The following is a 24,103-nucleotide window of genomic DNA, read 5'->3' as shown; positions in this document are numbered from 1 at the left end:
CCGGTCTCCCTCTCGAAATGCTCTCATATGGCCACGCGTATATAGCCTCTGTCAGGGAAGTCCTACTCACTGCCTTCTCGTGGCATTACTGTTGTATACGAAATTGAGAGCACGAAAAGCGAATGTCCGTCGCTTTAACCGGGTTGGTGGATATGGAGGATCCACTTAGGGGAGTTGGAAAACCCTCATTTTAAACCACTGGTGCACATGGGCTAACCCCAGTATCCTGAGTGAACAAATGAAGTATGAACCAATTATTGGTCACCGACTACCATGAGACTGCATCTCCTAACGTTCCTCCATTGCCTTGTGGATTAGACCTTTAAGTCAAAAGCTCGGGATGTGGCTCCCTAGGAAAACCACCTGCTTCAGTTAGGACACTTGGGCAGTCTCACAGAAATTTTGATTATTATTTGATTCATACATGAAATTCACTAATGAGTTAGAAAAAAAATAGTGAACTATTACAAGCTCAAAGATAATATCTGGCGAATACAAAAGCAAGATATTTGTACATTCACCGACAGTGCAGTCGATGTTTGTAGCTTACCAAATACCATGCAGATGAAACAAATTACTGACCAATTGCAGGTTTCTCCTTTATTCCGAGGCTTTTAATGATAATGTTCTTCAGGAATACTATGAGAATTTCGTGAATTTTTCTAAAAAACATTTACCAAATTTAGTTTTGTCTTCTTGCCTTTGAGTCACACTTTATATGTAAGAACTGTTGATACTATTTTAATGGCCTGACCAAATGTATGCGGAACGGGGTTCGAACCTGTCACAGCGGTAGCACTATATACTGTTATATTAATTTTGGTAGATCCAGTGGCCTAAAAAGTCACAAAAACACTAATAGACAGCATGTGACAGGCTAGGTACTCTGGGCAGCAATGATAAATACACCATGCAGGACTCACATGCATTGTATAATTCTTAGCAAATAAACTAATTTTATAGTTTTTGAGAAATACATTTTAACCTTTATGTGTTCAGAGAAAATTTTTATTATAAAGTAGTCAGTTTGTGACCCCCAAATGCCCTGGTACGGCCGAGAGTGTAGAGAGTCCGCTCTCCCTCTCGAAATGCTTTCACATGGTCACGCGTATATAGCCTCTGCCACACAAGTCCTACTCACCGCCTTCTAGTGGCGGGGGTGTTGTTTACGAAATCCAGAGCAGGAGAAGCGAATGTCCGGCGTTTTAACTGGGCTGGTGGACACGGAAAGTTCCCCTAGGGGAGTTGGAAAACCCTCATTCCAAACCATTGGTGCACATGGGCTGACTGCAGTATCCTGAATGAACAAACTGCGTATGAATCAATCGTCGGTCACTGGCTACCCTGGGACTGCATCTCCTTACGTTGCTCCATTGCCTTGTGGATCAGACCTTTAGGTCAAAGGCTCCGGGTGTGGGCCCCTAAGAAAAGCACCTGCTTCGGTCTGGGCACCTGGGCAGTATCACAGCCCTTAAACAAATCAAATGAGATTTGTGTGGCACATATGTATCTGGTGCTTCCTTGTACCAATATTTATGTGTTTAAATAAATAAATTAATAAGTCAGTTTGTGAATAAGAACACCTACCTACCTGTTAAGAATCAAATTTTGGCAATTCAATTCATTAATAACCAAATACTAAGTTTTACATTTCGCTTTGAATTTAACCTACTGTATGTAGTCTAACCTCTCTTCTAAGTACTACCAATTTAAAATATAACAAAATGTATAAACACAGTTAATATAATAAATATCAAGGCATCTATTCATTTGACCCATATGCCAATATAGAAGAGGTTAACCAAATTCATTATTATTAAATATTAACCATGGGACAACCCGAAGCCTTAGTAGTAATAATAAGGAGGTCATGTAGGACGGTTGCTTAGTGGTCAGAGTCCTCGCCTTCTGGCCTTTAATTCCCCGGGTTAGAAACTTGCTCTGATTATTTCAGGTTAGTCGTCCTCTTTGATTAAGATTTATAGTTATAGTTTCTGACTCAGATTCTAATGGATAATTGTCAAACTAGCTAATAGGCAATAAAAATTCAAGACTTTATTTATACTGTATAATGAAGATGAATGAAGAAGGTTTGTAAGTAAACATTGATTATCTTTTTTTTGTCTTTAGATTACTCAACTGAAAAAAATCTCTGTATCACTAAGTCATAGTTTACCGGCGCTAGCAGCTAGTGCATTGTCTACAGTGGAAAATTTCACTAGTGATTTGGATAATCCAGATAAATTAGAATTGATTCATTCTTCATCATACCTACATTATTGCCTTTCTCAAGTATGTGGTTTGTCTAGAACATCATTAATACGGTATGTTAAATCATTTGGTTAATATGTTGTACTCTATATATGTTTTAGACTGTCATTTATTCGGGCATCTATATTTCGTACACTCAGAATCATTATTACAAAGTATTGATTACACAATATTATTGACAATTTGTAATCAGACTATTGTGAACTGATTAGGTTCAAGGATTTAGTTTCATCAGAACTACTCCTAATCATTTGTCTCTGTATTGTATTTCTCACATGACCTCTGCAAATAGATATTCCCAAGTTACTAGTATTTAATTACCCACGCCTTTGAAATGTGTATTAACACTGTGGAGTGAGTAATGTTGAGGTTACATGCAGAGTACAAGATATAAAGAAGCAAATTAGTTGATTAGATTCTCAATTTTCACCAATAGAGGTACCTAAGACCTACATCGACATACAATGTCCACTTGTATAGGAATAGGTTTTACGAAAGCTACTTGCAGCCACATATGAGAATTTAGCATCAGTTCATAAAATTTTTGATTGTTGAATTACTTTATGCTGGTAGGTACAAACCACCTGTTACTCCAGGACTGGCCTGCGTCAACACCTGAACTAAGGATAGGGAGTGAATTAGTCGAACGTGTCGACAACTTCACTTATCTTGGAAGTCCGATAAGCCCTAATGGGTTGGTGTCTGATGAAATCTCAGCACGGATTCAAAAAGGTCGTTTGGCTCTTGCCAACTTACGTCAGCTATGGTGAAGACGAGATATCCGTCTATCAATTAAGGGAAGAGTATACTGCGCGGCAGTTCACTCTGTTCTACTTTACGGCTGTGAAACGTGGCCATTAAGAGTAGAAGATACTCGTAAGTTACTAGTAATTGATCACAGATGCCTTAGAAATATTGCTCTTATCTGATGGGATCACCGGGTAAGTAACAGTGAGTAACCTTACACAGGGTATTAGGGAATGATGGTAAGTCAGTTTATGTGGTTATGAATGTTCATCAACTGAGATGGTTGGGTCACATGTTACGTATGCCTGAACACCGATTACCACAACTCGCAATGCTGACTAATGTTGGAGACAGATAAAAGAAAGTTAGGGACACTAAAACCAAAATGTAGCATCAGAGCTTGAAGTCACTAACTTCTAGTCTGAACCATGTTGGTAGATGCAGACTACTTGGTTGGGGTCTGTGTGACTATCGTAACCAATGATTGGAGACTGTGGGTGACGTGGCTGAGGATCGATCACAATGGCGCAGGTGTATTCGCTCTTTATCTTCCCTTAAACTTTGAGAATAAAATTGCTTCCTATACTATATCCTTATATACAACCTATCTTTTATATACTACCACCACTAAATCAACTACTTCTATGAATTCGGTGTTCATCTTGTTGTGCTAACGAGGTATGGCAACTTGGACCGATGCATATGTGTGCCTAGTCCTACGTTGTAGCTGACTGACTGACCTACCTGGTTGGAATCCATGATATGATCGTTACTAATAGTTGGATGCTTTAAATGACATATCTCAGAATAATTCACCATGTTACAAATGTCTTTGTTTCAAAATACTTTTATTCCACAAATTTACCTTACCTTTTCTTCTTCAATCACATTACTTATGCCTAATCATTTCTACGACCAGTAATGTATCATGTCACTGTTTCTCCAACTTTGGTATTTATCTTGAAATAATTTCATTTCACTATATTGATCTAGTTGGAAAACTTGAACTGATCTACATGTTTATGTGAGATTCTACTTACTTACTTTACTTACGCCTGTTACTCCCAGTGGAGCATAGGCCTCCAACCAGCATTCTCCAACCCACTCTGTCCTGGGCTTTCTTTTCTAGTTCTATCCAGTTTTTGTTCATTCTTCTCATGTCTGTCTCAATTTCTCGGCGTAATGTGTTCTTTGGTCTTCCTCGTCTCCTTTGGCCTTCAGGATTCCATGTGAGGGCTTGTCTTGTGACGCGATTGGGTGATTTCCTCAAAGTGTGCCCAATCCACTTCCAGAGCTTCTTCCTGATTTCTTCCTCCGCTGGAATCTGGTTTGTTGTCTCCCAGATTCTACGTTTATTATTGTTATTTTTGTAACTAACTGACATGCTATATATATATATATATATATATATATATATATATATATATATATATATGATTATTTGAATGTATCCTTTTTCTCTTTTTACTGTTTTACAGTATTAACTCTATTTATTCACAGCATACAATCTATTTACGTTGTTTATGGAAATTAATTGAAAATACTAAATGTTCCGATAAATCAACAACAATAAATTATTCAGATCCTAATATGTATTCATTATTAAATATTTTATGTTCTGGTGAATTACCATCACATTTAATGGAACTTCAAAGGTTAGTTAATAATACTAAGTAAAGATTTGTATTCCATGTGGACTACTACTCCGCCTATAACCCCCCCGGGGGGCTACTGCCGGTCCCAAGCCTGAATAAAGGAGGAGGATTGGGCATGGGATTAGCGACCCCATCTCATAGAAAACTAAGTCATTAAAAAAACGCTAACCAGAAAAACTATTTATAACTGCCAGGGAAGTCCTACTCACTGCCTTCTCGTGACATTACTGTTGTTTACGAAGTTGAGAGGACGAAAAGTGAATGTCCGGCGCTCTAATTGGGTTCGTGGACACGGTGAGTCCATCTAGGGGAGTTAGAAAACCCTGATTCTAAACCAATGGTGCACATGGGATGACCAGTATCCTGAGTGAACAAATGGTGTATGAATCAATCGTTGGTCACCGGCTGTCATGAGACTCCACCTCCTAACGTTCCTCCATTGCCTTGTTGATCAGATCTTTAGATCGACGGCTCCGGGTGTGGCCTCTCAAGAAAACCACCTGCTTCGGTTTGGACACCCGGGCAATATCACAACCCTCATACAAATCGAATGAAATTTGTATGACGCATATATATCTGGTGCCTCCTTGTACCAATATTTATGTGTTTAAATAAATAAATAAAAATTAATTGTTGAAAAAGAATGTTGTAACCTCTTCTAAAATGAGAGTACCTCTATATTTGTCTATAGTTTATGTTAATTAGATTTCCACTATTGGTTAACAGTAAAATACACTTTGGTTTTTGTTTTTCGTCTTAGTGTGGGATGAGAATTGGCTTTAGTATTTGTTATATTTCATTTTGGTGTGGAATTTTTCAACAGTGCTTCCTTTCCCTTGCCTCTCGCCCAATGATTGGATTGTAGCATTTACTCAGCAACCGATGTATTCGGGTTATAATGTTGAATTAGATCTAGTGAAGTTTTTATCAAATGAATTTCTGTATATAGAACCTATGCCTCCTAGATGCATCTACTAATATCCCTTACTTAAATAATAAATGGATTCTTGTTTTTCTAATGTCGTTTCCTTGATATCTTTTTCCGACTAACTGTCATTTATGGATTTATTTAGTAGGTAGTAATCGTTACAAATTGATCTCACTTGTAGTGCTTCAGAACAGCTGTTATGTCCTAGTGCTTCTACTTGACAGTTCACACCCACATACCAACAGGAATCGAATCCAGGAATTTTAGATCTGGCGTTTAACATCCAACCACTAGAACCATAGTGTTGGTGTCCATTAGTACCGTTTTAACATCAGTCGACTTGGAACAGTTGTCACTATTGACTTTGAATGGTCGTCGCTCTATTTCGTCACTTGATGGAACTTGGAATGATATTATTGGATTTAATTATTTCAATGGTTATTTATTCGCTGAGAGATCCGAATGTCCTCAGTTCGATCCCTAGTGGAGTTTTGTCTGCGCACTGTCAAGGTGTCCCACATTGGGACAAAATAGCTGTTCAGTGTTTCCCTGATATTTTGTGTCATTCCAAATGTTATTAATCTGTGATGAACACCACGTGTAGGTTAAACCAATCTCTTCAAAAATTATTCAAATAACCTATTTATTTGTTCATTTAAACAGTTACCTTCCATTGATATTTACATTTGCTGATTGTCTTCATCATCGCTTATTATGTTTAACTGATTCGGAAATCTGTGATATCTCATCGGAAGTGAACTACACCAACTCCGACGATTATCGTCATCAACAGTCAATCAATAATAATAGTGAACCTTCACGAGGAGGTTGTGGTTTTCGTGCGGATGAATTATTACATGTTGGTGCAAGACTTCGTGATCTTATGCTCGGCCTAATTGATTTGTCACATCCTGATCAAGTGCCGAAAAGAACTCGTAATTTACAAACAGATACACATTGTACAGAATCAATGGAACAACCAAATTATAGTGCAGTATTACGTAGAATAAAACAATGGGTCGAGATGACTGATCTTGGTAATTCACCTGGTGGTGATCTATTGATGCGAAATAATACAGAATGGGTAAAGCAATTTCTTAATTGATTACTTTGTTATTACGTTTTCGTGGACTGTCACTAACAAATATTTTATAAACCATTTCATACAAGTTCGAATCATACTAGGGAATCTGAATTCTCTCACAATTGATACAATTCACTTGTGAGTGGAGTGTGTCAACTAGCATTATACACACTCGTCCGCAAGATGCTCATTCTAAATCTTGAAGAGACTAGTATTCTCCATCGGATTCCAACCCCATCTCTTATTTAAACGTAATGCGTCCAGTTTGAGTCAAATGAAAACTTGGTTGGTAGAAGTCATTCAACACTAGTCAACTAGCCAGTCAATCATAAGCAAGGCAAATCCTGACGCAGATGTGCATCGATCTAAGTTGTTGCACTGTGGTGTGTGCTACTCAAAAGATTTATCGTAAGTATTATGTAACGAAACGTGGCATCGAAGTTGCAACCGTCGTCAGACGAAGAAAAAAAGATCCGTACAGCGAAACGACAGTATAGGCGGAACACTTGTAGACCAGACGAGAAGGTAGTTCGGATTGCCGAACATACCAGAAGATGCAAATGGATGACTTAAAGTTGTGTATATGTATTATGTAAATGCTATGTATTTAGAGTATTTTCATTATTGCGAAATTTGATGTACCGTATACTTCTCAAAATAAGTGTTTTATAACTTCAGCCTATGTATTTATTGGATAAATTGAACAAGAAGTTATTGATTATGCCGGGCAATATGTTAATTACAGAAATCATTATCTAGATTTTTGTTTGTGAGGTGATAAAGTTTTTAAGTCGATGTTGCATCACATCGTTTGATTGTTTTTTATTGCCCCCAAATGCCCTGGTACGGCCGAGAGTGGGGAGAGTCCACCCTCCCTCTTGAAATGCTCTTACACGGCCACGCGTATACAGCCTCTGTCAGGGAAGTCCTACTCACTGCCTTCTCACACTGGCATTACTGTTGTTTACAAAATTGAGAGGACGAAAAGCGAATGTCCGTCGCTTTAACCGGGTTGGTTGACACGGAAAGTCCACCTAGAGGAGTTGGAAAACCCTGATTCCAAACCAATGGTGCACATGGGCTCCAGTATCCTGAGGGAACAAATGGCGTATGAATCAATCGTTGGTCACCGACTACCATGGGACTGCATCTCCTCACGATGCTCCACTGCCTTGTGGATCAGATCTTTCGGTCAAAGGCTCCGGGTGTGGGCCCCTAAGAAAACCACCTGCTTCAGTTCGGGCACTCGTGCAGTATCACAGCCCTCACACAAATCGAATGAGATTTGTGTGGCGCATATTTATCTGATGCTTCCTTGTACCAATATTTGTGTGTTTAAATAAATAATAAATAAATTTTTTATTACCAACTGAGTACTATTGTGAGCGTATATACGCGTAGACATGTGAATGAAAGTCATGTAAAGAGAAAACGCTTAACAAGAGACGGGATAGCTCTGTAGCAACTTCTCATATTGTGAACCTGGGTAATGTGAGTTTGAATCCTACAGGAAACATCACTTCCCTCGATATTGTAGGCAAATCCTACTGATGAGTACGAAACCTTGGGTCATTCAGGGTTTCCTTTCGACTACTGTGAACTACTTAACTTACTAGTATATTATATCCACGTGCTGTATTATTTACTTTAATATTTATACATATTTATTAACTCTTTAACCAGGCTCAAATACATGTACTTGGTCTCAAACTACGCTTCAAGTTTGAGGGCTACTAATACTGAGCGGCTGGCCAAACCGAAGTAGGTGAGGCATGCTTAAACCAACAACTTAGTAGCTGAAACTTGAAATTCCTAACCACTAATCTATGCAGGATTGTGTGTGTATTTATGTGTATAGCTGAATTTAAGAATTGATTACTCTCTCTCTCTCTCTGTATGTATAAAACTACTGTTCTTTTTCTTTCAGTCTATACCAGATTTACGTGTTTTACTATATTGTTGGTGTAGTTTACTGCGTCAAATTGAACGATTAGTATTTCAAATCTATGATTGGGATCGTCGTTGCCGACGTCAGCAAGATATTAGTCTGCCTATCTATCTCTTACACAATCCACAGACCACAACGACAACAACAATGACATGTACAGCTTCTACAAATGTATCATCTCCATTTTCATCACCATCATCCTCAATAACTGATATTGCACGTGTAACAAATTCACCACGTCTACCAATCGGCACACCAAGTGTTAGTCAAACATTTTGGTTAAAAGATAACTTGTTTGATTTATTAAATACTACAGAATCACAATCGTCATGGTTTGAAAATCGAGGTTATCAAGATACATTAGCATTAGCTGATGCACCGTTTGGTTATTACAGTATTTTGAATCCAGATCGAAATCAAGGTTGGTGTAGTGATATGTATTTGTCATAATGTTTTGATTAGCGGCATTGTTGACTGAACTTAGTTAGATAATCATTGAAAACCAGTATGTACTGTAGTGTCGGTTGATATGTTAAGCCCATATATCCTTATTATAACTTCAGGACAAGTCAATTTACCTATCCATCATGAGTCAAGTTTTCACCTTGTTAATTATTCACTTATTAACCCTGACTATTTTTTATATGAGCGTATGTATGTACACTTCTTATCCTATTCATCACATGTCTGTAACTTATTTTTTATCTGACCATAAATATTGATCAACGCTTGATTAAAGCGAGCTGGCTTATCCGCCATCTCCAATGCGTGTCGTTTTTGCTTCGCTCTCTTCTATTCGCTTCATCCCTGTGATTTCCTATCCAGATCAATGAGTGTACAAAATATATGTATTCAAAATCCATTCTCGTATTTGACTTATTCAACTCCGCTATTCATCAACGCAGATTAAGCTATGTATTACATACGAGGATAGACTGGATGTATATTTTGACCATCAATCATTCATACGATCTAAATTGGAGTCAAATTAAGGCCTCCACAGTACTGCATAGCTGTTTTTTCTTAGTATGAAATTCCTTAGCAATACACATTACGAATTCCACTGAGGATTGAATCCAAAGTGCTCTAGTAAGAAGTCAGGACTCTTAGAGTTTAGATATGTAAGGAGTAAAACAGTAGTTACCAATGACGTTGGAAGGGAATTAAGCAATATTATGGACTGATTAAAATTACAAATGTAAACCATTTATGTCAATGAAGTGGTCAGCATGTTAAGCGCTCGCTGCGTGGTTTGAAGCAATTCTTCACAGTAATTAGTGATCACATACTTAAGTGTTTTGAAAACCCATTGACCAATTAGTTCGTTCAGAAGGGGTTTTGTGGAGATTTCAGTATTTTCATAGTTGAAATCATGAGTCAATTGAAGCTAGACCACCATGGAAAACCTGGAAGCACTGGGCGACCGTTTCATCCTATTATGGGGCTCCTCAGCAGTGTGCATTCACGATCCCGCACTCGCGAGATTCGAACCCAGGACCAACCAGTCTCGCGCCAGAGCACTTGACCGATAGACCACTGAGCCGGCATCCAGCGGTGTAAATGTCTGACTTCAACCAATCCACGATGTTTGAGTAACTGTTCACCAATTGTCTTCAGTGAGTTGATATTTCTACGACAGACTTGGTAGAACTCCACTGGTCACTGCTTCCCACTAGAACTCAAGGAAATATCCCTTGAAGTCAGTCACTTGTGAGCATATGATTATAGATTAGAAGGGGTTTTGTGGAGATTTCAGTATGTTCATAGTTGAAATCACGAGTCGTTGGCTTGTTCTAAATAATGATCACCCATATTCAACTTAGTGCAAATAACTTTCAATCCTAAAAGGATTCAAGTGTAACCTATCTAGCCCTCAGCATGTAAATGTTTCTGACATTCAGACTGAATTAAGCGGGTTTGTGAATTCTAAAGAGATTATCGATTTCCCAAAGATTACAGGTACAACTTATTTAAAAGAACCAACTAATATAAAACCCTAGGTACATTCAACTAAGGCATTCTCCCAATTCCCTTCAGCAATATAATGACACTTCTAATACTCTTTGTGTGTGTGTGTGTGTCAATTAATCTTTCTTGTAGGAAACGATGATTATTTATTGTTACTGTCTCAAAGTGTTTCTATCGCAAAATAATTTCTGATCATATTTGTTTTTCATAGTTGAAATCATGAGTAAGTTGAAGCTAGACCACCATGGAAAACCTGGAAGCACTGGACAGCCGTTTCGTTCTATCATGGGACTCCTCAGCAGCGCGCATCCACGATCCCGCACTCGCGGGATTCGAACCCAGAACCTACCAGTCTCGCGCCAGAGCACTTAACCGATAGATCACTGAGTCTGCATCCAACGGTGTTAATGTCTAACTGAAGAGTCCCATAATAGAACGAAGCGGCATTAAAGCAGTGCTTCCAGGTCTTCCATGGTGGTCTAGCTTCAATTGACTCATGATTTCAACTATGAAAATACTGAAATATCCACAAAAACCCCTTCTGACATATTTGTTTGTTTGTTTGTCTTTCTTTTAAATGTCAGCGGTACTAGAATCATTTTCTTTATCTAATCGTCAAATACGTCAAATCTTATTATTGAAAAAAGTTCCATTTGTTATACCATTTGAAAAACGAGTTAAAGTAAGTATATTGTGTATGTAATGTATGCTTTTGATTGCCTATTCATTACATTATTGGCATTGATTTAAGCTATTCGCCTATTAGGGATTATTTGATTGTTGAATTGTTTGAAACAACACTTAGAGCTAAAGTGTTACTCCAAGTTGAGTACATGAATCGGTAAATGTGTTACTTCGACAGCAATTGAAATAATAACATAATGATGATCAATTATGATCTTCCTCTGGCTGGGAACTTCGCAGACCGTATAAGCTTTTATTTATCGAGCACAATATTGAATAAAACCATTAATATTAATAATACCCACTTGGGTGAATTCCACACTTATGTGGCCTATTAATACTACCACTCGGATGTTCAATCCAAAATTGATGGGTCCGGGGTTTAAAAACTATTTCCAAATAGTTGGAAAAAAAGTGCTCTAAGCATCAATCAAACACCTTATGTATTGTATAATGATTCATTTATGTATATGGAGAGAATCATATCATTTATTGAAGGGACCTTTTAATAATTCGCTTTCTTCTTATATTTACACTTCTGGTACGGCCGAGAATGGGGAGAGTCCTCTCTCCCTCTCCAAATGCTCTCACATGGCCACGCGTATATAGCCTCTGCCAATGAAGTCCTACTCACTGCCTTCTCGTGGCGGGGGTGTTGTTTACGAAATTGAGAGAACGAAAAGCGAATGCCCGACGCTTTAACCGGGTCAGTGGACACGGAAAGTTCACCTAGAGGAGTTGGAAAACCCTGATTCCGAACCAATAGTGCACATGGGCTCCAGTATCCTGAGGGAACAAATGGCGTATGAATCAATCGTTGGTCACCGACTACCATGGGACTGCATCTTCTCACGATGCTCCACTGCCTTGTGGATCAGACCTTTAGGTCAAAGGCTCCGGGTGTGACTACCTAAGAAAACCACCTGTTTTAGTTTGGGCACGTGGGTAGTATCACAGCCCTCACACAAATCAAATGAGATTTGTGCAACGCATATATATCTGGTGCTTTCTTGTACCAATATTTATGTGTTTAAATGAAATAAAATAATAAGAAAATCAAAGCTTCACAAATAAAGCATTTAGCTCAAAGAGTGTAATATTACAAAAAACAAATAGACTTAGGAATATATCTGCATCCAAGTATTGATATTCACATCTAGTCTCAAACCCATACTTTTCACTTTAAACGTTCAACATGTTGTTTCCCTGAGCTACTAAGTTCATATAACAATTATCTGACTTGTTAAACAGGGTATAAATTCTATTTGATTATAGTTGTTATTATGTAGAACTGAGTAATAATGCCAGGATGTTTGGAATGCGTTTCTCCCCCTCTCAATGTAAATTGTTACTCCAGGACTGGCCTGCGTCAACACCTGAACTAAGGATAGGGAGTGAAGTAGTCGAACGTGTCGACAACTTCACTTACCTTGGAAGTCTGATCAGCCCTAATGGGTTGGTGTCTGACGAAATCTCAGCATGGATTCAAAAAGCTCGTCTGACTTTTGCCGACTTACGTCACCTATGGCGAAGACGAGATATCCGTCTATCAGTTAAGGGACGAGTATACTGCACAGCAGTTCGTTCTGTTCTACTTTACGGCTGTGAAACATGGCCATTAAGAGTAGAAGATACTAGTTATTTAACTAGTATTTGACCACAGATGCCTTAGAAATATTGCTCGCATCTACTGAGATCACCGTGTATGTAATAGTGAGGTTAGACATAGGGTATTAGGGAATGATGGTAAATCAGTTGATGAGGTCATGAATCTTTATCTACTGAGATTGTTGGGTCACGTGTTACGTATGCCTTAACACGGATTACCACGACGCGTAATGCTGACTAGTATAGGGGATGGTTGGAAGAGAATTAGGTGCGGCCAAACCAAAACGTGGCATCAGAGCATGAAGTCACTAACTTCTGGTGTGAGACATGTTGGTAGATGTAGACTACTTGGTTGTGGTCCACTTGACTATCGTAACCAATGGTTGGAGACTGTGGGTGACATGGCTTAGAATCGATCACAATGGCGTAGGTGTATTCACTCTTTATCTTCCTTTAAACCTTGAGATTAAAATTGCTTGATATTTGTCTTTCTGACTGACTGACTGACTGTTATTATGTTGCAATTTATCTTAGTTTTTCTTTTTTTTTACATTTTCCTTTTAATAGTTATTTAAGATTCTTATCAATGATGATAGTACATATAATCGTAATCCATTTCGACGTATATATAATATATCCAATCAACCAAGTGTTCCTCTTATTGTTCGTCGAACCCATTTATATGAAGATGGATTTGAGAAATTATCTAAAGAAAATGGTAATGTTTATTTTGGACAGTTTGTTTCATTATTATCATTTAATTACAAGTTTTTTTTATTAAAGTTGAATAATAATGGATGTCAGAGGAACATAGGATGCGTGTTTCGTCATATTTACGATTTGTCGGCTGGATATATATCCATCTCAGTTCTGATGCTGGTGTTTACAGGACAAGATAACTGGGTTTGAGTCTCAATGTGAACATCAACACTTCGATCCAGGTATATCCAGCTGACGAGTTTACAACGATTAACCACGTTCATGTGAAATCATGATTTGTAAATGGGGTTGTGGAATAATAACGATAATAATAACGAATAATAGCGATTACTGAATTCGATGATTCTCATATCTTGTATTATTCCCTATCTTTAGGTACTGGCTGACAAATGACTCTGTAAAATAGAAAATAGCTAATGTAAGACGAGCCTATATTACTTCATTACGACTCCTTGGTTTTGATCCCGGATTCTTCAAACGTATTTCATATTACAATTTAGATACGATTCCAATGTTGTCCTGTATTTTCTATTCTTCACAACTTTAAGATTCCGGTTTCATTAACGAAACTCAATCTCTCGGCTGGGTTTTTTAAAATTAGACTAATCAGTCATCTGTTGACGACGTGCGATTTTCAAATAAAACATCGTGCGATCAATGCATTCAATTCCGTATTTGGAAAGCGGATACAAAAAACATAGTGGGGTGACTTTTTATTCCCGATTCATCATCTGTTGTTTTGAAATTGGTTTCAGCGTTCTACTGAGAATTATTTGTCACTGGATAATCGTTTCTTCTTAGTGTATTACTCTTCCCTAGTATGCATCCACAACCCACAAAGGATCGTACTCAGGACTTCCAGATCTCACTAGTACTGTAGTAAACAAGAACACGAGTGGGGACAATCGAATGTATTTAGGCACAAAATTACAGAATATCTCAGTAAAATCTGATAACCATATAGTAAATAGTTAATTTGCAAACTATCAATCAATCATCTCAATCTTAACCGTTCCTTCTGCAAATATCAGTCTATCGTCTCCGATTATCATTGTTGATGTATTTTCATACCTATTGCGTTTCGTTTCCGTTACTTCGTTATCGATCTTCTACTGAAATACATTTAATTCCCGACCATCATTATATACTACTTAAATGAGATCAATTTATGATAAATACAACAAAAAAATCAAACCAATTTCTTCAACCTAAAACTACTTTTTTTTCTATTTTACAGTACCCAATTTACATCAACGTTTAAAAGTTACCTTCTTGAATCCAACTGGCTTAGCTGAAGTTGGTATTGATGGTGGTGGTTTATCAAGAGAATTTCTTACTGAAATTATTCGTGCTGGTTTTGATCCAACTAGAGGATTTTTTATTTATGCATCAGATAAAACATTATATCCAAATCCACAAGCATCTGCAATTACTACAAATTATTTAAAACATTATTATTTCTTGGGAAGAATTTTAGCAAAGGTATATTTATAATACTTGAGTAGTATTGTGTATTTTTGTTTATTGTAATGTTAGAAATACTTAAAAGTTTGGCGTATGAATCAATCGTTGGTCACCGTCTACCATGGGACTGCATCTCCTGCATGATGCTCCACTGCCTTGTGGATCAGATCTTTAGGTCAAAGGCTCTGGGTGTGGCCCCCTAAGAAAACCACCTGCTTCGGTTTGTACACCTGGGCAGTATCACATCCCTCACACAAATCAAATGAGATTTGTGCGGCGCATATGTATTCGGTGCCCCTTTGTACCAATATTTATGTGTTCAAATAAATAAATAAATAACATTTTTATAAATGTACTGGACATGTTAGTATTGTTTGTTTAAATCTTCCCAGTTGATGTTTAGGACTGCAACTGGTCAGTCTCTTATTGGAATATGTGCATGCTGTGCGTATTGCCTCGATATTGCCTAAATTCATAAGCATTATAAGCAAAGATGGATAGTGGCTAGCAGTTTAATCCAGTTTGACGCGTGTTTCTTCCTATTTGGGACTCGTGAGCTGGATGTACCTGTATCTCAGACTTGTTGATGTTCACTCTGTGACTCGAACCTAGTACCTTTCGCTTCAAATGCAATCGCGTTATCCACTCACCTACTGAGTCCTGATAGCCAATTGTTTGTGCAATGAATTGAAATTTAAATTCACTTAGTATTGTTTGCTTGAACATGGTTTTTTGTTTTAATAAAATAAGATCCATTTCAGATCTGTTATATTTGTATATATTGTCTACTAATTAAAGATTTATATTCTCAGCTTTGAGCCATAATTTAGTTGTGTGAAGTATAATATAATATACTGTGTTTGATCGGCTTTGTCACTGAAGGCCTACTGATATCCATCCGATGACAACATCTTGTTAATAATTCAGGAGGTTCCTTCGATAATAAGGGAACATCTTTATTCATGAATGGTTCTGATGATTCATTTATTCATAATTTTTTAATCGTTATTTCACTATAGTTTTGGTCGTTCTTTTGTTATATTTTCTCTTATTACGACCTAGCCACTCCTATTGTTTAGTATTCTCGGACACTACTTCACTCAACAAGTCCCCAAATCATTACACGGTTGAATAGGAACGTAATTATACTGCTGAGGAGTCCCATAATAGGACGAAACGGCCGTCCAGTGCTTCCAGGTTTTCGATGGTGGTCTAGCCTCAATTGACTCATGATCTTAATTATAAAAATGGTTGGATTGAATTAGGAATCCCAATAAGAAATACTTTAGTATATTTATAGTTTCTGCATAAGAAGATTCTAGAGTCTTCTCCAGGTTTCCGCTGGTACCAATTGGTCAGGGAATAACCAATCAGAGTGCCCCGACATAATTCTCCGCGGAACATACTTTAATTTAATCTATATCCTTCTAACACCTTAATTATCTCGAAATTTATTGGCTTAATTTCAATGTTTCTTTGGCTTCCAATGGTTAATGGGTCCTTTTCCCTCTTCTTTACAATACTCAACTATGGTAAACATCTACCTCTATATCTATATTAAGTAATTAAACATTGTACCTTATATTTTACCTTTTCTCTGTTTTTTTCCGGTTTTATTAATATATTTTCTGTCTATACCCACTTATACAATTATAGGCAATTTTCGAAGGTGTGCTTGTCGATCTTCAGTTTGCTTATTTCTTCTTGGCTAAAATTGTTAGTCGAAGTGGCGGTGGCGGAGTTGGCTTTGATTATCTACATTCACTTGATCCACAATTGTATAAGTAAGTAGTTTGTTATGAAATAAAAGTAAAAAAAAATATTTTTCATTCAAAGCAAATTTACTACTAATATTAGTATCCTTTCCATATGGGTCTAAATACCAAGTTTGCTACTGATAATCCCACAGATAAGTAATCACACTAATAATAAATATAAAACCTGTTTCATATTTCCCTCATGGTTTCGTTCAAGTGGCAGTCATCACCTCGCAAGTCATTAGGACAGATATGTTTAGTGTATAGGGCGAGACTATAATTTATGGACGACCTTTGAATGAATCTTAAGAAACCTTGAGAAATATTAGTCAGTCAGTAAACAGTCAGCATAGATTAAAAATATATTATACAAAACCAAATAATTAAAATGGATACACTTCTTTTATATACTCCAGAAACTTGTCAAGGTTAGAAAAAAGTTCCGAAATCTTAATGCAATAAGGTAGAGGAACTCATCCATATGGCTCCATAATAGTTGGTCTCTGGAACCATAATAAGGTCATAAAAACCCTCTCAGCCTCGACCACATAGCTTCAATATTGTTTGTGTGTATTCTGGTTGTGTAAGTTTATTATTTTTATTATGGATATGTCCCTACAATACTCATACCACTGAACAGCCGAAGCTTCAGTAACATCTGCGATCATTGCAACCAATGTTACTGATGCTTTTATTATACAGTTTGTGGCAATTATTATAATATGCCTTAATCTCAATCTGGATCGAGCAATAAAGGTTCCTATTCTAGCAAACGTCTTCCTCCAACATATGTTACATCGAAGGACAACATCACTGTAGTCTGCACAAAGTCTACAAGTCATTTAATACTCGTAATTACAAATACAGGAACTTCTTAGTAGTTTCATTTGTTGTGTAGCCGCTTAATTGTCAAGTCTTCTCTAAAATTCTCTGTGAACCGATCGTACATGAGCACCAGGTATTGTGATTAGCACAGAAACCTTGAAATCCCTCAAACGCTTCTGAGTGGCTCGTCCATAAATTATAGTTACGCCGTGTACAGAATATATATCAACCTAAAGCGTTTTGGTTATTATACTAAGACTTGCAATTACTACTACCCAATAAATGAGAAATGCATTAGAACTTTCTTCTATTTAAGTAGTTAGAAACAATCGAAGAACAAAATCTTGAACTTAGGTTTTGAAGTATTTGTCATTCTTCAGAAAGGCTTATCTTTAGTCCTGAAGGGAACCGTTTTCGTCTCTGCAAAATGATCGATATAATTTAGTCAACACTTAAAGACTAGACAAACTAAAATTTTGTCAATACTCATTCAGCTGTGTCTGTAAGTAAGCTGATACCCCTCTCTGTGATATCTAAGTTTCCATCAACACAGTATTCCGATATATGCCATTCAATGTTGTCAGTGTTCTTTACAAGCTTCACCTGACCTCCCAATAGTATCCCGATCACTGCTACTACCTTGACGTGATGGTCGGACTTGCCTATCATGATGAACCAATCGAGCTATACTGACTTGAACAATCGTTCCTCTAAGTCCTACCATGCCATATAGGTCAGTTGAAGGGCGGTAAGACAAAAAGGGCGAAGTTATACTTCTGATTGTACAGAGGTGTTTCCCTCAGACAAACAGCATAACAGCGATGCTGCCTTCCAACAAGGAGGGGTGGGGTTAGTAAAGGTCAAACCTAAAAATGCACACCTCACCTTATCCTACGGGCTTTCATCTCCGACAGTAAGTTCCCCACAACTACGGAGCTAACATAAAACTTACAAAAAGGTCGTGTGTAACCAGCCTCAGTCAGTTGTCCCTTGGGCACTGCGGTCACACTCTTAGGCCACTAAGACCAACTCAATCCTAATTTCTCCTTCAGTTACCTCTAGAAGAACCCTTTCACAATGTGAGCAATCGAGAAGTGGTAACCGCCCTCATACCTTTTTCATATTTTTTTCTTTCTCAATAGACAATTATTATTTCTTAAAAATTACAAAGGGGATGTAAGAGATTTATCATTAGATTTTACTATGGTTCAATCAATTTTTGGTCAATCTGAAACAGTCGAACTAAAACCAGGTGGAAAACATATACCAGTTACTGAGGAAAATCGTGTTGAATATGTACATTTAATTGCAAATTATAAATTAAATAAAATGGTAAGTTCTTTGTTGTTGTTGTTGTTGTTGTTGCTACGTCGACATAAAATTATCCAGCTGATCAAATCAAATGAGATTTGTGTGAGGGCTGTGATAGTGCTCAGATGCTCAAACCGAAGCACGTGGTTTTCTTAGGGGGCCACACCCGGAGCCTTTGACCGAAAGATCTGATCCACAAGGCAGTGGAGCATCGTGAGGAGATGCAGTCCCATGGTAGCCGGTGACCAACGATTGATTCATACGCCATTTGTTCACTCAGGATACTGGAGCCCATGTGCACCATTGGTTTGAAATCAGGGTTTTCCAACTCCTCTAGGTGGTCTCGCCGTGTCCATCAGCCTGGTTAAAGCGCCGGACATTCGCTTTCCGTCCTCTCAATTTTGTAAACAACAGTAATGCCAGTGTGAGAAGGCAGTGAGTAGGACTTCCCTGGCAGTTGTAAATAGTCTCTTTCAGGGAAGTTCTACTCAAGAGTTATGTAGTTTAACTGAAAAGATTTAATGGGAATCGGTCTAATTTATAGTTTGCTTTGCGATTATCTTGTGATGAGAGTAACCCAAGCCAACTTTTACGAAATTACTTCAAATTAACTATTAGATTCAGCTGATTAGTGACTTTAATATGATTATAGAAGCTCTAGTAAGAAGTAATAATTATCATAGTCCAAAAACGTTGTAAGTGAAACAGGTATCACACATAACAGTACTGAATAATCGTCGAGCTTCATCACTAATTGAAGTTAGAGCTGTAATACCACGGAACATTTACTAAGTATTTGTAATAGTTAAGTATCCTCAACAAAACCCGAAGGTTTACAATGCGAAACATTCCCATAATAAAACAAAGTAACTGTTTAGTATTCTTTAGTTTTCAATGGTACCTCAATCACAATCAATAAGTAGTGAATGTAAACTACAAGTTAGTATTCTGTAACTTTATTTATTTATTTATTTAACCACATATATATTGGTACAAAGGGCACCGGATACATATGCGCCACACAAAATAATGAGAATGGGCGAAGGAAGAAGATGCGTATATATAAAAGAAGGAAAAAAAAGAAAAGGAGAAGAGTAGTGATGGGGGGAACTGAATGTACAACCAGAAGAGCTCTCTCAGTTAGGATAGTTATAGCCACTCTTTATGAAGTAAGTAGAAGAAGGTTACAGCAGGACCGCCATTGGCTTCTATTCTGAGCCATATCTGATAACGTCTCTAGCCACTGTGTTGCACCATCTCTCGGACCCCAGCCAGGGAGTCGTGAAGGACCAACAGAAGCTAGCCCTTTGCAGCTCTCTTTCATGCCACGACACCATGTCATACACTGACCTCCTCTCCGCTTTTTCCAACCAGTCCCAGAGTCGGCAAATAATGCACGGCGTGGAAGTCTCTGGGACGACATTCGTAAAACATGTCCAAGCCACCGAAGTCGGTGTTTCAAGATGGTGACACCAATTGGGTTGTCGTCTCTGCGCCCGAACACACGATGCCGAACCTCTGCATTACTAACATGATTTCGCCAATGGATGTCAGCAATCCTTCGGAGACAACGATGTTTGAACACAGAGAGACGTCTAACATCCTCAACTCGGAGAGGCCAGGTTTCACAAGCATAGAGCAAAACTGCTCTCACCGACGCGTTGTAGATCCGACCTTTTACAGCCAGACTAACATCACGAAGGCGCCAAAAATGGCCCAGATTGGCATAAGCCGCTCTGGCTTCCCTTATACGTGCATCAATCTCATCACTCACGCCACCACCAGCACTTATGTAGCTACCTAGATACACGAACTTCTCAACTACTTCAATCTGCTCACCATCTAGGGTGAGTACAGGATGAGAATCCTGCCAGTCTTGTAGGAGTACCTTGCACTTGGAGGGTGCAAAGCACATACCGTACCTGCGGACACTGATTGCCAACTGATTAAGTGCGGATTGCATGCCTTGGGCATTATCGCACAGTAAGACAATATCATCCGCATACTCAAGGTCGAGAAGTCGTTCTCCAGGCAGCAGATCCACACCGCCATTACTTACATCCATCAGAGCTGTTTCCAGGATGTCGTCGATGGCAAAGTTGAAGAGGAATGGTGAGATCGGGCAACCCTGCCTAACCCCACTGCTCGAATGGAACAAGGGAGAAAGGTGGTTGTATGCCCTCACTCTGCCTGAGGTGTTCGTATACAGGGCCTTTAAGATGTTAATGAACTTCTCAGGCACACCCTTCTTCAATAGACAATCCCAGAGAACAGTCCTGTCCAACGAATCGAAGGCCGCCCTGATATCAAGAAACACTACGATTGTTGGCCTGCGATAAGTATGACGGTGTTCTAACATTTGGCGGAGGGTGAAGATGTGATCAATGCATCCTCGACCAGAACGAAAACCAGCCTGCTCCTCGCGAGTCAATCATTCTCGGGTTTTAAACAACCTACGAAGAATGATAGAAGCCAATAGTTTGGACGCAATCGGAAGTAGACTTATCCCCCGATAGTTATTACAGGAACAATGTGAACCCTTTTTAAAGATAGGGACGACTATTGACTCATTCCATGATGTTGGAGCACTTTCTTCCTCCCAAACCTTTGCAAACAACGCAGTCAGTTCCTTAGCCAGAAAGTCACCACCATCTTTAAAAAGAGCCGGAGGTAAGTCATCTGGGCCCGGTGATTTGTAGCGTTTCAAGAGTTGGAGTTCCTTGCGGACTTCCGCCTCGTTTGGTGGATCAGTCGTCACCGGCCATGGGGGGCAGGACAAACTGGTTGATGTTGCCGGAGCAGCAGGCCAGTTGAACTGCCCTTCGAAAAATTCCGCCCATCGTCCAAGACGTCGAGAGATGTTAGTGATTGGCATCCCATCATCCTCGTAGATTGTTTCACTCACACCAGACTTCTTGCTGCCAGTGGCTCGGATGAGTTGGAAGAGCTTCCGGCAGTTACCAGATGCAGCTGCTGCTTCCATCTCATTAGCACGCTCCGACCACCAGGCTTCTCGGTCCTTACGCAAGCTTTGCCCGATTTCATTACGTAACAGCCTTCGTTTGTGGTCATACTCACGGTCACCCAGAGTAGACCGACGGGCTTCGATCAGTTGTAAGGAGCCAGAAGAAACCCAGTGCTTGTAAGCGGGACGTTTCGCGAAGCCGCAAGCGGCTTTACTCGCCATTTTCATGGCGTCGTGAAGATGCAACCAATGCTCATCTATACTTTTCGGTGGGATGGTAGCTAGCCTAGAAGCTAGCTCCGCTCGATACTTACTTGCAACAGAAGTTGCAGCCAGTTTACTAACATCGATCCGTTGGTGGTGGTCAATCCTTCGGCCACTGAAAAGTAAGGTGAGATTGGCGCAGACCAGGGCATGATCAGACTCCAGATAGGTACTCCAAAAGGAGCGGCAGTCTTGTACACAACCACGCCAGCGGTAGCTGATCGCGATGTGATCAATCTGAGTCCAGGCTTGGGATGCAGAGGGAGGACGCCAGGTGGCACACCGGCGATGACTGTGCCGGAAGTTAGTGCTGGCCAGAAACAGGTTGTGGTCTGTGCACAGTTGCAGCAAACGGTCCCCGTTATCTGTCCTGCGACCAACAAGTCCCCATCGGCCACCTAAACGACTCTCTTCTGTGCCTAGACGCCCGACCTGTGCATTCAAGTCTCCGGCTAGTACTACAATATCTGTCGAACGTGCTTTCTGGAGAAGAATTGTTAACTGATGGTAAAACTCATCCTTGATTGCATCCGGGCTGCAATCTGTCGGGGCATAGGCGGAGATGACGAAAAGACACCGTTTCTCACGCCGGTTTCTTCTCACTTTGATGGAACTTTCTAATCTAACAGCACATAACCGACTGTTAATGGGGATCCAATCGATTAGTGCTGCCTCAGCTCTAGCGCTTAGTGCAACACCAACGCCAGCAAGACCAGACGAAGATGCCACAGAGTCCCCGGATAAGCGCACGTGAAACAAGCTTTTCGAAGCGACAGATGGAGAGCGAATTTGTAGTACTTCACTAGAGTCTTGAATACGGGTCTCGGATAGACAGCAAACATCAACATTAAGACTTTCTAAAGACATAGCCAGCCCTATCTGTTGTCTGATCTGCATTAGTGTGCGAACGTTGAAGGAAGCCAGCTTGAACGGCGTACGTGGTTTCAGAAAGACTGCTTCAGTATTCATAATCGGTGGAAGCGTTCACTTTCAACCAGACAGTGACTGGAGATCGTTTAGATAGGCCAGATTTTCCACCAAGAGCGAGCTGCTGCATAAATTGAAAAGTAAGGTTACACAAATTGGGGATAAAAGGGGGTGAAAAAGCGACGTAGTAAATAATAATAATAATAGTGTAAATTGTCTTGCTTCTAATATGAGCGAGAATAGTATCGTCAATAGAATTCATCATTTCATTTATTTGTGTGTAGGCTGTGATACTGCCCGGGTGCCCAAACCGAAGTAGGTGGTTTTCTTAGGGGGCCACACCCCGAGCCTTTGACCTAAAGGTCTGATCCACAAGGCAGTGGAGCATCGTGAGAAGATGCAGTTTCATGGTAGCCGGTGATCAATGATTGATTCGTACGCCATTTGTTCCCTCAGGATACTGGAGCCCATGTGCACCATTGGTTTGAAATCAGGGTTTTCCAACTCCTCTAGGTGGACCCTCCGTGTCCACCAACCCGGTTAAAGCGCCGGACATTCGCTTTTCGTCCTCTCACTTTCGTAAACAACAGCAATGTCACGAGAAGACAGTGAGTAGGACTTCCCTGACAGAGGCTATATAAGCGTGGCCATGTGAGAGCATTTCGAGAGGGAGAGTGGACTCTCCCCACTCTCGGCCGTACCAGGGCATTTGGGGGCTGTAACTGAAAAGTTGACACTATTTAAACAACTGTTAAAAATTAACAAAGCTTTACTCAGTAAGAATTAATATACATTCATTCACCGGTGACATCAGATAAAGATCATACACTGTTGGATTTGAAGTGACTGTCTAGTTATAATGTCCTTTTTACTTGATCGTTGTTGATATTCTATTTAAACATTTTCTAAAGTCTATAATTCCATATTAAATTTGAGTAGTTTTGTGGTGTATGCTACTTATGTTGATAGATATAAGT

The 24,103-nt window shown here is 39.2% G+C and overlaps 1 protein-coding gene across 1 annotated transcript in view; it reads left to right on the top strand.

Annotated features, from left to right (window-relative positions):
- Positions 1 to 24,103, top strand: part of Smp_130650 (putative ubiquitin-protein ligase) — a gene marked incomplete at both ends in the record, with an annotated part of 57,136 nt that overhangs the window by 14,665 nt on the left and 18,368 nt on the right. Inside the window, 10 exons of the mRNA XM_018788940.1 lie at positions 2,131 to 2,324; positions 4,497 to 4,673; positions 6,265 to 6,685; positions 8,613 to 9,054; positions 11,186 to 11,283; positions 13,461 to 13,611; positions 14,851 to 15,095; positions 16,734 to 16,861; positions 18,802 to 18,955; positions 19,589 to 19,665. Of these exons, the coding sequence (XP_018654433.1) occupies positions 2,131 to 2,324; positions 4,497 to 4,673; positions 6,265 to 6,685; positions 8,613 to 9,054; positions 11,186 to 11,283; positions 13,461 to 13,611; positions 14,851 to 15,095; positions 16,734 to 16,861; positions 18,802 to 18,955; positions 19,589 to 19,665 (2,087 nt within the window). The remainder of the gene's footprint in view (positions 1 to 2,130; positions 2,325 to 4,496; positions 4,674 to 6,264; positions 6,686 to 8,612; positions 9,055 to 11,185; positions 11,284 to 13,460; positions 13,612 to 14,850; positions 15,096 to 16,733; positions 16,862 to 18,801; positions 18,956 to 19,588; positions 19,666 to 24,103) is intronic.

This window comes from Schistosoma mansoni, chromosome W, assembly GCF_000237925.1.
Source record: "Schistosoma mansoni strain Puerto Rico chromosome W, complete genome".
Classification (NCBI taxonomy): domain Eukaryota; kingdom Metazoa; phylum Platyhelminthes; class Trematoda; order Strigeidida; family Schistosomatidae; genus Schistosoma; species Schistosoma mansoni.
The sequence above is the reverse complement of the archived record's forward strand: the minus strand, read 5'-3'. Positions and strand labels throughout refer to the sequence as shown.